This window comes from Caloenas nicobarica, chromosome 3 (assembly GCF_036013445.1).
Source record: "Caloenas nicobarica isolate bCalNic1 chromosome 3, bCalNic1.hap1, whole genome shotgun sequence".
Taxonomy (NCBI): domain Eukaryota; kingdom Metazoa; phylum Chordata; class Aves; order Columbiformes; family Columbidae; genus Caloenas; species Caloenas nicobarica.
Window position 1 is genome coordinate 65,973,548 of NC_088247.1, and position 15,134 is coordinate 65,988,681.

General features: G+C 39.5%; 2 protein-coding genes across 9 annotated transcripts in view; one reads left to right on the top strand and one right to left on the bottom strand.

The window, feature by feature from the left end:
* TFB1M (transcription factor B1, mitochondrial) overlaps positions 1–7,021 on the top strand; it is a 31,060-nt gene extending 24,039 nt beyond the window's left edge. For all 3 annotated transcript variants that reach the window (XM_065630981.1, XM_065630983.1, XM_065630982.1), the window contains exons 7-8: positions 2,315–2,442; positions 5,364–7,021. In XM_065630981.1, the coding sequence (XP_065487053.1) occupies positions 2,315–2,442; positions 5,364–5,619 (384 nt within the window). In that variant the 3' untranslated portion in view covers positions 5,620–7,021. The remainder of the gene's footprint in view (positions 1–2,314; positions 2,443–5,363) is intronic.
* The window catches only part of TIAM2 (TIAM Rac1 associated GEF 2), a 115,072-nt gene continuing 106,154 nt past the window's right edge, over positions 6,217–15,134 (bottom strand). For all 6 annotated transcript variants that reach the window (XM_065630977.1, XM_065630978.1, XM_065630974.1 and 3 more), the window contains 7 exons: positions 13,725–13,843; positions 12,440–12,548; positions 10,842–10,900; positions 9,894–9,999; positions 9,079–9,166; positions 8,344–8,498; positions 6,217–7,461 (listed from right to left, as the gene is read on the bottom strand). In XM_065630977.1, coding sequence (XP_065487049.1) covers positions 6,818–7,461; positions 8,344–8,498; positions 9,079–9,166; positions 9,894–9,999; positions 10,842–10,900; positions 12,440–12,548; positions 13,725–13,843 — 1,280 coding nt within the window. In that variant the 3' untranslated portion in view covers positions 6,217–6,817. The remainder of the gene's footprint in view (positions 7,462–8,343; positions 8,499–9,078; positions 9,167–9,893; positions 10,000–10,841; positions 10,901–12,439; positions 12,549–13,724; positions 13,844–15,134) is intronic.

Consider the following 15,134-nt stretch of genomic DNA (forward strand, 5'->3'; position numbering starts at 1 on the left):
TTTCTAACATAGCTGGTGAGGGGGAAAGAAAGTGCTACTAATAAAATTATCAGCAAATTAAGTTCTGTATTTTAAGTGCTCTTGTGTACTCTATTTGCTTTCATAATTCTACTCTATTTTATGCATATTAAAAAGGTTAGGGAAAAATAGCATGTATCATTTTAAAGGAGCGGCCAATTACAAGTGAAAAGCTTTCTCCTGTATCTGTTGCTATAGTAACCAGGCAGCTTTCCTGGGGTCCAAAGAAAACAGCGTCTGCAATGGAACAAATGCTGAGAAGTGCTGTGTTTTGTTTCAGAAGCAGAAATTATTGCCCACTGGCCTTGAGATTGCAAATTGAGCTGTTTTTCTCTTAAACTGTACACTGTGTCTAGATTGAGTTCTTTTTTTCTTTTCCTTCAGAAATCTTTGTTTCTGTACAAGGAGCTGGTTGGTCAAGTAAAGTATGTATTTGCCCCGTTCAAAAAGATGAATTTTTCTGACACTGAATGTGAACACAAGTTTTTGCTGTGTTCCTATAGTCTTCCTGAGAAGTAGCAGCAACCTGTGTCAAAGGTAGAAGCTGTCAACACTTGAGAAATTCAGAAACTGCTTTGGCAAATATATTTATGTGCCTTTCACTGCAGATTCCATATGTCAAGTTTCCTTCATTACCTCATTTTTAAATAAGACTCTAGCTTTCAGAAAAGGTAGAAAAGCAGGCAAACCCCACTATTTGTAACATATAGTTGTGATCAGCAGTGCCAATACTGGAAACTTGTTGCATGCGTTTTTTTTTTTTTTCATCAGCACCACTAATCAGAATTTCCTATCTTTAGCCAGTATTTTCATTCAGTGTTGTAAGTTTTGTCTACATAAAAAACTTAGGTTGTTAGAGTGTCATAATTTCTGTTGAATATAGTGCTTCTGCTGTTGAAGCAGTTGTACCGGAGCAATCTACTTGACAACTGAGCTTTTCCCATTGCAAGTACAACATGGATGGATGGCAACTTTGTGCCAGAGGAGTATGTCCCCATCAGAGGTTACTGTAATTTAACTGATTAAAAAAAAAAAAAAATAATAGAAACTTAGAAAAGTTTTGGTTTAAGCAGTAAAAAAACTCCTCTCATTTTTTGAATACTCTCTTCCTATGGGTCTTCTCAAAGAACTGGAATATTGCGAGTGTGCCTAGAACAGAAGCTGTTCTTTGGTCCCAGCGCATCTTTTTTTTCAGTCAGAAGTAGCGCTTCTTCAGTTTAATGTCACACAGAATCTCTTCTGTTAATGCTAATATTGACTTCCAGACCTTTTAAAAAGATGGTTGATTATCCATTGTGTGGGCTTTTTCAATAAGAGACTGAATTTTCAGTGTTCTCCTCCACAGAAATTTTTCATGTTTATTGTTGTTAATATCTAGTTTGGAAGATGAACCGCTTTATTTGATATTGTGCAGAAATGAATTTTTAGCCCAGCCTGCATTTTGCAATACAGAAGTCTGAATTCAGGCCATTTCTATATAATACAATATCTTTATAATTGCATTTTGGGCATTTTATATGTCTATATGTGTACACTGAAGGGAGGAGATTATATCACTCTCTTTTCAGATACAGGGAAAGTGGCTGTTCTGTGAACCGAGCTGATTTTAACTATAAAAGAGTAAAAAAAGCTTGGAAAATAAATTAGTAGAGTCATTCAGATATAATTTTGGTTGAACTGTGATACACAGTGTAAATACAGAGTTGTATGGTCACTTAAACTGAACGCAAACTTATTTCTACCTACCATTCCTTTAAATAGACTAGAATTTTAAAATCTTAATATATAGAAAAGTAATTCCTTGGCTACCATTTTAGAAAAGCCCTAGAGCAACAGAAAACATACAGGGAATGGCTTTGATTTCTAATTATAATACCAATTTTCTCCAGCTGCCCTTCAGCCTGTATATCAAATATTGTCTAATTTGTGTATCATGTCAGAATTGTCTTGTGGAAGGATCTGAAGAAAGAAGTGCTAATTACTTCACAGATTACATGGACGTTGTTCTAGATGGAGGAAGTGCCATGGGGAAAAAAGTAACTAAGTACTAATGGCATGTGAACTAATTGGAAATGTGTAGATAACAAAGACAAGCTAAAATTCTGTAGGGCCTTGGAAAGTTAAGCCAAATCTTTTTATTCAAATACTATGATACTAGTTACTGCTCAGCTATGTTACCTGTCACAATAGTGTCTTCCTGTGATTTGGCAGTTTCCTGATGTCTAACTGGTTAGCTTAGAAATAATGTGTCTTGGAGGAATATATCTACTCAAATTTATCATTCTTTTCCCTCTAGGTGGATGTGGCCGTGGTTCATTTTACTCCGTTGGTGCAACCAAAGATACAGCAGCCATTCGAGCTAGTAGAAAAAGTGGTTCGAAGTGTTTTTCAATTTAGAAGAAAATACTGTTTCCGTGGACTCGAGTAAGGATCTTTATTGAAAAATTCTCAGATACTGTTTCTGTAAATGCATCAGCTACTAAATCAGTTGAGAAACACTTGCAGCTACACATTTGATTTTATTCCTCCCTTATTAAGTTTTTCATCATAGTTCATCAGATCTTTCCATTTCAGAATAGTTTCTGGAGGCAAAACTAGGAAATGAAGCTCTTTCTGCTGCAATTATATAATACTTACCATGCATTTTTGTTAGAGCAGTTGAAGCTGTTAAAATTGCTAGCATAAATCGGTGAGCTTTCCAATAGCTTGTCTATCTCAGAAACCAACCAAACAAAAAACCCCACCAACCACAAAAACTACAGCATTTGTTGGTTGAGCAAAAAATCAGAGTTTCAAAATTCAGAAACAAAGATGGCAGTGTGAGGAGGGAGGAAGTCGTCTGTGGGCAATTTTACTTACTTGGGGGATAATGTCAGAAGGTCATATTCTCGTTTCTGTGCTCGGCCTCTTATGGAGTTCTTACTGACTCTTTAAAAAAATCCCCATGTCTTACTGGGGGAATTTATTAGGTTCTCTAACTGAGACAAGAAACCTGCAGGCTGTTCTCCAAGGATCCTGTTAGAACTCCAGCGTGGCCACATGTCTGAGCTGGTGTGGGGAACCCCACCCAGCGTTCAGCACTGTAGAGCAAGTGATGGAGCTGCCATGAGGACTGGAGGCACACAGCGGCTTCTGCCACTCCGGCTAGCGGAATTTTGCTAGGCACGGTTTTGGCCCTGATGCAGGCCAGAATGAGGGTGAATGCCACCTTGCTGTACTACAAGCCTTATGTGTCACTCTTTTAAAGATGACCAAAGGGTTTTGCTTCTAGTTTGGATTTTTTTTTGCTTGAAGCAGTGAATGGCATTAATGTCTGGGATGCACACATTTGACCTAAATTTTTGCCTGTGTTAAGGTTAGAGTATGCATTCGGAGGTGGTTGGACAATGAGGTATCCAAACTCTAGATACCTTTGTATTTGATTCATAGAGTTGGGGTTTTTTTTTTGGTGAAAGAACAGTTGACAATATAAGCGGAAGGTACATGCAAGCAGCATATCAATGTTACGTAGAATATTTTTGCTATAGTTTAAAAAAAAAACGAAACACATGACTATTGAGATTGTGTAATCTCAAATTGCTAATTGAAGTAAGGAGGGCAAATCTGAACTCTCGAACGTCTCATATCCCTTAGGAGCTTATCATACTTTAGCCCTAACGTGTAGCTAAGAAACACAATCCTCTTGTTCTTTAGCTGACTTGAAAAAAAATAGCAAATTTTGGTATATAATAAGGTTATAAAGTCTGTTACAAGGTATCTGTCTATTGTGTATACTGTATAAAATCAAGGTAACAAACAGTTTATATTGGTATGTAAATTCTGGAATCTGAGAGACATGGCATAGAAGGTTAAACTATTACCTCCATGAAGAAAAAAATTTTAGTTTGAATTTTTCTTCATGGACGTTTGTAAGATGGTTTCGTAGTCTGTATATAAAAGGTGATTAAACATTTTTGGCTCCAGGTACATCTTTTAACTACCAAATCAAAGGAGAGAATAACTTAGGGAGGGATATGAAAATCAGGATTCATGGAATCATTTTGGTTGGAAAAGACCTTTAAGGTCATCAAGTCCAACCATTAACCTGACATTGCCAAGTCCACCTCTAAACCGTGTCCCTAAGAACCTCATCTGCTTATCTTTTAAATACCTCCAGGGAGGGCGACTCAGCCACTTCCTTGGGCAACCTGTTCCAATGCCTGAGAAACTTGAGCTGATTTAATGTTGCTGACCTAGACGCTAAACTAATGGGGACATTTTTGACCAAGGCTTGGAGTAGCACATACTTTAAACTAGGTTCTTCCCAGAAATTCCATCTTTCTCTTGTCATTTCAAACCCTTTCTTAACTTTGTGTTCTGTCAGCCCATCACGAGCCAAGTATCACTTACTTATACAAAGCCTTTTGGCACGCTTGTCCGGCCAACCTGCAAAAGACAGCTGAGGGGGCCGTGTTACTGTGTTAGATGCACAGCCTTTTTAGGTGTTATGTATGTATGACAGAGGCAGATATTAATAATTTGAAAATTGAGACACGCACATCAACCGTGTGCAAGTTTTCTGCCTTTCTGCTGTGTTGTACACTGAGAACTGCTAATAAGAGCTAGTCCTTTCAATAGTTTGCACTTGTAGTATGCATTTTTGTGAGACATTCAAAATCACTTGAATTAATAGTATTCATTAAAATTTGGGGACCTTGTGAGAAAGGGATGCTAACACATCCGGCCACAGAGCTGAATGAACTGGTTTGACTATCTTATAAAGAATGACAGAGCAGAAATCAAAATCTAGGACTTCTGGCACATTCTCCGAGTTCAAATATTAAAAAGTGCATGATAATTAACTATTCCTTTCCTCTTTCTTGGCTTTTTTTTCTGGCATTGGAGTTACGGTATTATTGACAAGTGATAACAGTATCTTTCCCAGTGGAATGAAACACTTCGCCTGAAAGTGAGTCATATGGTTTGGATCTGATCTGTTTTGCAGAGTTTAATTTGTTGTTGCTCACCAAATATGAGGCTAGTCTAAGCAGGCTCTCTCACTGGATCCATACCCAAAGCTCTTTTTAATGTTAGCAAACACAAACATATGTACATATCTTTAACGTACAATGTATGTACATGCTTTGCTATGTTGTTATAATTTGCATTTGCAGAAACAGGGCCTTTACATGTTTCCATTTACTTATATAATGAGCAATAGTAAGAGTGCCAGAGTTAAAATAATGACGTGCTTAATAGTAAACCTCTATTAAGTAAAATCCCAAGAGGACTCCGTTACTCTTAAGGGAAACTGAATTGTCTGTCTGAAGTGTTTGAATCTGTATGTCTTCTCCCCTACCTTTTAGGACCTTGTTTCCTCAAGATGGACGTTTGAAAAGAACAGAACAGCTGATGATGACAGCAAATGTTGATCCAACTCTGCGTCCTTTTCAGCTCTCCATGTCACAGTTTAGAAATCTGTGCGATACATATAGGAAAATGTGTGATGAAGACCCAAGCCTTTTTGCGTACAATTACAGGGAAGAACTAAAGCAAAACAAGAAGATGAGGAATTTACTAAAAAATCAGCCTGAACAGACTGAAGAGGAAAATCAGCTGTAATTGTAGCAGGCTGATTTTTTTGTTGTTGTTGTTGTATTAATTCCTGAGGCTTACATATTTGTATGTCTGTGCAGGTATGGAAGAAATACTTTTGAGAAAGTGGTGGGGAGAGAGGGCTTTCCCATTTTATTTTTTCATCCCATTTAACTGTAGACAAAAGTGATATGACCATCCAGTTACAAGGTGCCTACAGGTTTCTTTACTTCAGGGGAATGGCTAGGACACATACCAGGAACAAGGTATGTTGTAAGACATGTAATTAAGTTGAGATACTTCTGAAATTGAATTTTGTATGAATGAAAGTGCATTACTGAAATATAAGAAAAAATACTTTTCGTACGTCAGGGGTTTTGTGCTCTTTTTATCCTAGAACATCCTACTGTGCAGAGTCACTTAAAAAACCACAAGCCAAAACTCTTGTATAAGTATACCCAAGTGGCTGACTTAAAGGAGGATGAAGTTTGCAGATTGCTTCAAGGTCTGCTAATGCTCTTCTCATTATGCAAAAACAAAGAGTTTGGGATTTAAAGCTCCAACTAGCGAAAAGCAGCATGATTAAAAAGAAGAAAACATGGCTAAGTACAATACTTGTCTTTTACTGTACAGGCTGGTAGAGAAAATAAAAAATACAGTCAAATAAAAGATTACAGGCCAAGCTTTGGTTTTGTATTTACACATATATATAAAGTATAAACAGCATCTTGAAACTTACAAAAATGAAACTTCTGCACTATTGTGCACTAAAACACATTAAAATAACTTACTTCTGCTTTACATAAAGCAAAAAATGAAAACCAAAGAAATAAAATGCCCAAGATATTGAAAAATTCGTTTTGCAATGCTACTTTCCATTGTAATCCCCTCTGCCACTCAGTAGCACCTTTTCCGCATTACTTAAAATCTAACGAGGCCATCCTTCCCTTCCCCTCCCCAAGAATACTACGTCATCTTAATAACTGCCTGAAAGGGATGAACTAATCTACAGACCTTGGCAAACTTAAATCTATTTTTGATCCACAATAAATTAAAATAACTTAAGAATCCTTTACAGCTGTTTTTGTGGAAAAATGTATTAGTGCACAAAATCAGATAGTAGTTGTCTTGCAGCTTCCATGAATTTACTAGTTTTAAAGCAAAATAAGTTGGTTGACTTTTATGTGGACTTCAAATGAATATTTTAAATATAGTGCTCAGAAAGCTAGGATTTCCCATGCCTCTCCACAGCTTCATAAAAACAGTCCTCATTAACTACAGATGTTAAACTCTGGACGCTAAATTCTCTCTCTAAAATTGAGTTCAGATCCAGGTTTGCAGTATCAGAGTGACTGTCAAGAGACTGGTGACGCTCCTGCATTGCCATTAAAGTTCCTCTGTTACGCTTTGTGCTGTTTGCTTTTCTCTTCACTGGGCAGAAATGGCCACGCACCAGCTTGGGATGCTCTCCTGTGTCGAAGCCATCTCCTTCCTCATTCTCAGCAGCCTGATCCCGTTCAGAGTCAGTACTCGGTTCCTCTGAGATCTTCAGCCGTTGGAACTGGATTTCAATGTCTTTTGTAGGGCTGCCCTTCTTTGGGCTCTGATAGTCATCGTCATCATCGTCGTCACTGAGAATATCAGATTCTTTGACAAGAATGTTGGAAAACTCAGATGCACAGCTCTGGGCGTGTTTATTGGGAGATAAATTTTTGGGCTCCTGGATGCTCTCGCCAGTGTGGCAGCTGCTGCTTTGAGTGCTGCTGCTCAGGCTGCACTCGTCCGAGTCCTGGAAGGTGCCTTTCCCGGGGTCACCGTTCCACTCACCACTGGATGAATTCTTCATGACCTTCAAGGACCGCGTGGAAGCTGTGCAGAGGAAAAAGGCGGTTTTATTTTTTCAGCAAAACATGAGCTGTTTATACTGTCTGTCTCAATAGCCCACTCATAAATGACAGTGTACGTAGTCTCATTTGATAATCATCCTAGGTCAGATGTGTTATCACTCTGATCCCCTGTCAGAGTTTTTATTCCATCTACCCTGGGGCTATACGCTTGCCTTCATGTGTAATATATACATCAAAAATTGTGGTAATGATTTACACACATTGCAGGAAAGCAAGACATCGATTCAGGCACCACAAGCACTGGAGGGCCAGGTTGGAGGTGTGAGTTGAACTGTCCTGGTTCCTGTGATGTTAGGGGGAATTTCCAGACAACTGATGAGATGGAGAACTTGACATACTAGCAGCTACTCATTTATCTAAAATGTCTGAAGCTTGTGCTCAATTAGGGTGTCTGCTGGGATGCAGATTTAGTGCATTGAAAGCAGCAGAACCCCTGCCTTTTGCCAGTTGATTTAGCTTTAATTTTACTAGGGCTGAGTTACTAAAGGGAACTCAGAGGCAAGAATACTAATACTGCAGGCCAAAGGGAGTCTGTTTCTTCCCAGCAAAATTAATTTGGGCCTTATTAAGTCTGCTCTTAAGAGAGCTAATGACACATCAAATGTGAGAATACAGTGTGTGGGAATGGTAAGCTGGCTTATCTCTTCTAGCCCTTGTCACGCACCCAGATGTGGAGAAACTCCGCCACCTTCCAACCCCACCCCACCCCCCCCCAAAAAAAAAAAAACAAAACGGATGTGTGGATCTGGCATATAACACGCTACAGTCATGGGTAATAATTGCGAACCTTCTGCCAGCTCTGGAGTCCAGACTCCATTTTTCGCTTTGAGAATATGTTTCTTACCCAGTTTGGCTGTTGCAGGTACACGGTTCTTGAGTGGGACAAGGCGATCTTTACATGTTTTTTCCAGCGGTAGCTCACATTTTATGTGACGTCTGAAATTCTCCCGCAAAATAGAGCGGATCACCTTCACTATGTTAGTCTTGTTCTCACAGTCACTGCAAGTTTAAGAAAACAGATAACCTAACTTTCCCCTCTGACGTAAGACACCATTGGGATAAAATCTGGACCACTCCTTCCTGCTGATGTGCTTTAGTGCAGTATTCTATTTTTCAGTAAGTTGCGTTAGTAGTGGTTTAGCAGCTAACATCTTTATGTGGTGTTAGGCATCTCATTTTCGTTTTGAGATCTTTGTTACTTCCTCTTAGAAAAATTGCCCGAAAGGTAATTTCTTTACCAAGTGATCACTCCTTAAGTGATCTTTATCAGAAGGTAATTTCTGCTAACCGAGAGTCTGATAAAATCAGTTACTTAGCCCATATTGTACTGGAACTTATGATTCCATAATCTGCGCATTTTTCTGTGCAGTCTGCGCAGATTTCTGACGTTGGGTCACTGTGCCAAATTCACTCCAATTTTAATTTGTTGTACTTTATGCAGTTAAACACTGGTGTAGTGCCTGGATTCAAAGAGTGACAACCGCATTAGAAGTGCTGATGCAAAGGTCGCACAGGGGAAGATTTTTTTTTTAGTTCCATTAATGTGATTTGTCAAGTAGAACCTCCACGTAAAGCTTACCTGCTACACAGCTGAAAAAGTGTTTCTGGCCTGCCTTCCAGTTCTGACTTTGTGTGAATCAGTTCCCAGATACAGCTGTTCTCTGTTCCTGTGCATGGAAAGAAACGTTATTTTTGTATATACTTCATAAAACTTCCAGCATTAGAGAGACCACCGTAGAGCTCCTCTTCTTCTGAAGATATGGCTGGATCCACAGATCATCTTGCCTGAGGTAGAACCCAGAGGAAAGCCCCCTGAACACTCCTGTTTTAGCAGCCTTTGATAACTTGACCTTTGCTCTTGGAAAGTTGCTTTCTCTCATTGCTTCTCACTGCCTTCCAGCCTTTGAAGCCTTTGGCCCAGGTATCCAAAGCATTTGCTCTGAACGCCTAGTGACACTTCACAGTTGTTTATAGAACTCAACTCAAAGGGAAAACAAAACCACAGCCCTCTGCTACCAGAAATTACACAGTCAGTTTTCCCACATTTGAAAACAAGCAAGGGTCAGCACACACACAGCATAAGGGCATCACCAGGACATCAACCATGATAAATCACCTTCCTGTCCATGGTGTCTTTTCATTGGGGATTTCCATTCTGTCATTCCTTAGCATCATGTTGCATCTTACTGAACTCACAGAAGAAGCCAACATAACAAATGAATAAAGTCTGTTAATGTATCAAGCTTGCACCCCCTGAGTGCAGAGACAACAATAGTTACTATTTTATCTACACCTGCCTGTTTCCAGAGGCTGCAGAAAGACATATGGAAGAAGCAGCACTACAGAATCCCAGAAAAGCGTTCAATCCTGAAGTATTCAGTGCAAGGGGATTACCTGCTGTGTTCCCCAGCCGAACTTGAAGAGCAGATAAAGGAATCAGCCAACGAAATTTAAATGGATCCAAGTCGCCATAATTATGTGCAGCACGAACATTAGTAGGCTGCAAAAATAAAAACAACAAGGATATTTCTAAGTAAGAGTAAAAAAAGTGGGGGTTTTTGTGTTACTCTTAAAAGACCTGCTTCTGAAGAGAAACTAGATTATTAGACTATTTCCTTCTGTACCCTAGTATGTGCTTGTAAATGTAGTTAAAAAGGTGATAGATACAACCTTTTGAATTCGTAATGGCTTCAACTTTTAAAAGCACTTCTTTTTAATGGATAAAAATAATACTTTGCATAGAAGTACTACTAGGGAACAAGTTTCCCATGAAGGAACCCGCAGGCTGTTGATTAGCAGAATACATTAATCATGTAGCTGCTGCTGCTACTTTTAGAGCCCCTCCACCTGTTGTAAGCATGGTGCAGTACTTCACTGCTGGTACTCAGGATATACAACTTGCTACCTGACTTCAGCATTCCAGTTTTGGAAATGGGGATGGAGGAGCTTATGTTTATAATGCCCCTTTTCTTTTCCTTCCAGAGTGATCAAGGGTCAGTAAACAGAGGTCTTTAACCTGCATACAAGGTTAAGGTAGGCCATCGTAAACACCATCTGAAAAAATCAATGATTCCTACATAGCAATGTTTCATATTGCACCTGACAGAACTGACACGGGGCTCACACAAAGAACATGCTGCTGCTTACTAAATAACAAAATATATTTATTGCTAGATAGATGCTGAGCACTTGTTTCAGATGTGATGGCTGGAATTCCAGCCTAGTGAGGGAAGGTGGCATCTCACTGCTGTCACTCCCCCTTCAACACCGGTATGGCCCATCTCACACTGCGGCTGGATCCTGTGCGTAAACACCCACCACCTCCACTGACAGCAGACTTACCATTTTCTTTTTCAGTTTGTAGTTCTCCTTATACACCAGTATTACAGCCCTCTTAAAAACTAAAAAAGAAAAAGAATAAACCTGTTAATTATAGGTGCAACATTAAATGAAAATATTATATTGGAGAAGCTGATTGTTGTAGTCACAGGAATGTGGAGAATGAAATAAGCAAACTGACTGAAAAGCATTTGCCGTATATTAAGATTACACTTGGGTTTTTCATCTTACGCTCGTTCATGCAATGGCAGTATTTTTTCCTCAGATTTTGTTCTGAACATTTAGAATGAAGCCATTCTGAACGTTTATTCTGAAACTACCAGCAGCCTGTCTCCCGATATGTAAACAAATACAGCAGGTGCAGATCAGATGTAAAAGTTCAGATTTTCTTCTTGTAATTGCTGAATGTTTTCAAGTGGAGTGAAGGGTCCATAGCAATAGAGGGCTGTGAAAAAGCACACAAAGCCTGTCCTTCTTGCAGTTCAGCATTTGTTTAGTTGGAAACCCAAACACCTCTCTTCCTACTTTTCCATCTGCAGGAATTCTCTGGCTTCCACAATATCTGGCTAGAGTGGCTCACTAATGTTACCCAATCTTCCAGCCTCCAGGGAGGTGGGGACATGTTCTCTCTCATCTGTAAGGAGGAACAGAAACATGGGGGCATTGAAGCTGCAGCTGAACTGAGGGATGACTGCAGAGCAGTCCAGGATTCCAGATCGAACTGGAGGGCAGTATAGCTCTATCCCTGCTCATGCATCCATGTTTCCTTCCAGTGGGCGGGAGGGGCAGCGGTGTGCAGCTGAGTCTTATCGCTCCATGAAGCCAGGATGCAGCCATAGTGAGCACGACATTTACTCCAGCACTTCCTCTGCTGAGAAGTGTCTGGCATGTGTGGATCACTGCGGAGCTCATCCAAGGAACCTGGGAGGTAGCTCCTGTTTGTTCTTCAGTTAGAAGCATCCCCTCCCCTAACCTGTCATGCTTCCTGGAGAATGAGTGCAACAGCCCTGAGAAAGAGAAACTTGTCTCTCGTCAACCCGGGTTGTTCAGTAGGTGTTTTATCCAATGACATTTTAAAGAAACATTTTTTTAAAGAAAAGGAAAAGTGCCTAAGTTGTTTCACTGGAAAATTTAATTACTTAGGTAATTATAAAATGATTAATTGTATCTATACTATTAAATAAAACTCTTGGTTGTATGCGCTCATGTCCACATTCATTTCTCAGGTTAAAATAAACTGGATGGGAATTTCAACACAGTAGCTGTAAAGCAGAGGTTAGCCTAAATTCCCAAGAGTAGAAAAAAAATCACCATTTCCTACCAGTCTCCTTTGAAAGCTTGGTTTAGCAGACTGTAGTTTACATATAGGCGGGAGAGCAGCTGAGGTTGGCTCACACAGCAAACAACAATTGCAAACAAACGAGGGGAAACACTTCACTTCTCGTATTACAGAATACAACCGTGTATTTCTTCAGATAGAAGTCTACCCTAGATAGCACATGACTACAGGGAAAGGAGATGGGGCTTTCATCTTGTGAGAAGATTTAATGTGGTAGTCTTTAGATTTGAAGGAGTAGTCAGTCATTAAGGAAGACACGCACCAAACACTGTGAGCTCCAGGTCTTTTCTTGCTTTGCCCAGTGATGGGAAAGGATTCAGCCAGGAAACTGTAGAGTGCATCAGAAGCTCTCCCATTGAAAGCTCTGTCACCTGTATTAAATTATAACAGAAGATAACACAAATAACTAGTATAAATATATACATCAGTGCTGCAATCCTCATATGTAAGTAAAACGTTAATGAGTACACATCAATTACTTTAAGGATCTATGCTTTATGTATTTACTGTATGACAGAAAGAGAGAAAGGCAGAGACATCTGCGCTACAGCAGGGAAAGTGTCAGTAATCTTCTTTTTAAATTAGGTAACAACTATAAAAAGTAAGAGCCACTAAGTTATGAAAGCTGGATACAGGTTATTACCATTAATAACTTAGAAGAATATTAAGTTGATCCGGTGATCTGTCACTTACGTATAGCCAGTTGTGAACTGGTTGATTTATTAGCTGTAAGTATCTTTAATTTCTGCAGAGTAATTAGTATTAATGACACTGCCAATGGCAGAATTAATGGAGGTCTTGTACTCTGAGACTGTTTTCTTCTGTGGGACACAATGTAACTGTGAAGAATCTCCCAGGCTGTCAAGTTTTGTTTCCTCATAAATGATTGGAAACCAGGTAGCCAGCGGGGGTAATTTGGCTTTTACTAGGAGGAAATTAAACAACCGTGCCGTCATTTCTCATATCTGATCTTCACCTTTATGGATTTGATCTGCTTAGTAATCGTTTGATGTAAATAGCTAAACTGAGACCTTGCTGCCCCAGTTCTGGGAGATGTGTGCACGCGGTCTGTTTAACTAATGGTTTTTGCTCTGACAAATAACCGTGGATGCCTCAGCGCTGGAAGTGTAGAGAATGAGAATAACAGGTCTTAATGTGAAATCCCTCAATTGCCATTTTCATTTATACGGGTGAAAAAATATCTTAAGAACTCTATAGCATAAAATGTGAATGCCTTGGGGCATGGATAATCTCTACAATATTTGAGAAGAGAAGGATTTTTCCTGCTGAGAATTACGTCTACTCCTGCTCGTGATTCCTGTCAGTCCAGAAGGCGGCTCTGGCAGCTGTCTGAAAATTTTACCGTAACCTACTGACAAAAAGAAATTTGACAGGCAGATAGGAAATGGAAGTCAAAATATTAAAGGAGATTGGAGGAAACACAGCACAAATAACTTACCAAAATTACCTCAAGGCAAAGATAAAACACCCAATGGCAAGTGAGGTAACACTTAAGGAGTGAAAAAACATGTTGTTCCTTCCCTTACCTCCTTCTCTGTTCCACTTTGATCTGCAACCAGTTGGTCAAATACAGTGCCATAATCTTCATATATCTTCTGCATCTCGTTGATGTGACTTGCTACTTTCTCCATTGCTTTCAGTGCTTCTATAAGGTTAAAAAATGTCATAGATAGCTATGTAATTCAATTGTATTTTCTAAACGTGGCATTTTAAATTGAATTCCACTTGAGGCAGGCAAAATGACTCAGTGTTCCCAAGGTTTGGACAACAGAACTCTAGCTTTGTGTCAGTGCTTTCTCATAGCAAGAGTAGCAGGTATGCTTCCTGACCAGAGTACGTGAAAAAATGCTCGTCTGAAGTGCCTGAAAAGGCTGCAATAAGCATTCCAGTGATGAGCCCCTAAATGGATAATTATTCCTATCAACATGATAGTAAACATGGTTAGGTTTTGCATCTTGTATATATAGGGCCGCTAGGATTTCTAGAGTAACCTACGCCCATACTAGAATAAGTCATCTGATGAGCTTTAATAGAAACAAATTGCATTTGGCTCACCACAGAATGAACAAAGAAATACAGCGCTAAGGTTATACAGCTTCCTCACTAATCGCATCCATGAAATTAAATGCTGGTGGCCAGGTTTTGTTTAAATTTTGTTTACTAAGCAAGAATGACACTAGATTTCACTAGACTTTTGTGTTAATACATAAAGGAGGCACTTAGTTTCTCCAGTCCTGCCAGCTCTTAACAGTGCAGCATTTTAGAAGTTTGGCATTCATCCTGACCTGCAAGTGTAAGTCACCCCCGGCTTGGCTGTAAGGGCAACAGAACTGTATTAGAAGCTCCCTTTGAAGTCAGCAACAGCCTCGTGACTTTTTGCTGACAGTGTGTTTTGCCTGAATCTATTTTGTTAAAATGACAATCAATAAAAGAAATCTCTAGACTTTCATCTATGAGGTGCTGACAGACCTCAGCTGGAATTTGCCAGGATAACGTCCCAGTCATCGAAGCCTAGAAAACCAATCAGCTCTAATATATATTAGACAGACAGGTCTTTCTATGTGGGAGGACTGCAAAGCTGTGACACGGATCTCTTCTACGCAAGCAAGAGTCACAGTCAAACCTCAAACAACTAAAATTTCCTTCTGTGGCACTGCTAAACTTGGGCACATTTTGACAATTGAGTAATAACCGCAAAATGGAGCTTTGGTCAGCGTTTCCCAAGTGAGGAGGAAAAAAAAAAAAAAAGAGCAGCAACTGTGACCTGGCATGCTCCTGTGTAAGAATTGAGGAAAAAGACCCCAGTCCTATTTGCCATTGCAAATCCTGGACATATCTACTTCTCAAAGGGACTTAGACATACCAAGTAAGACTTTTTGCTGAAAGTGTGAAAAAGCTATGTATTATTTTTAAGGAGACAGAAGGAATTGCATCTT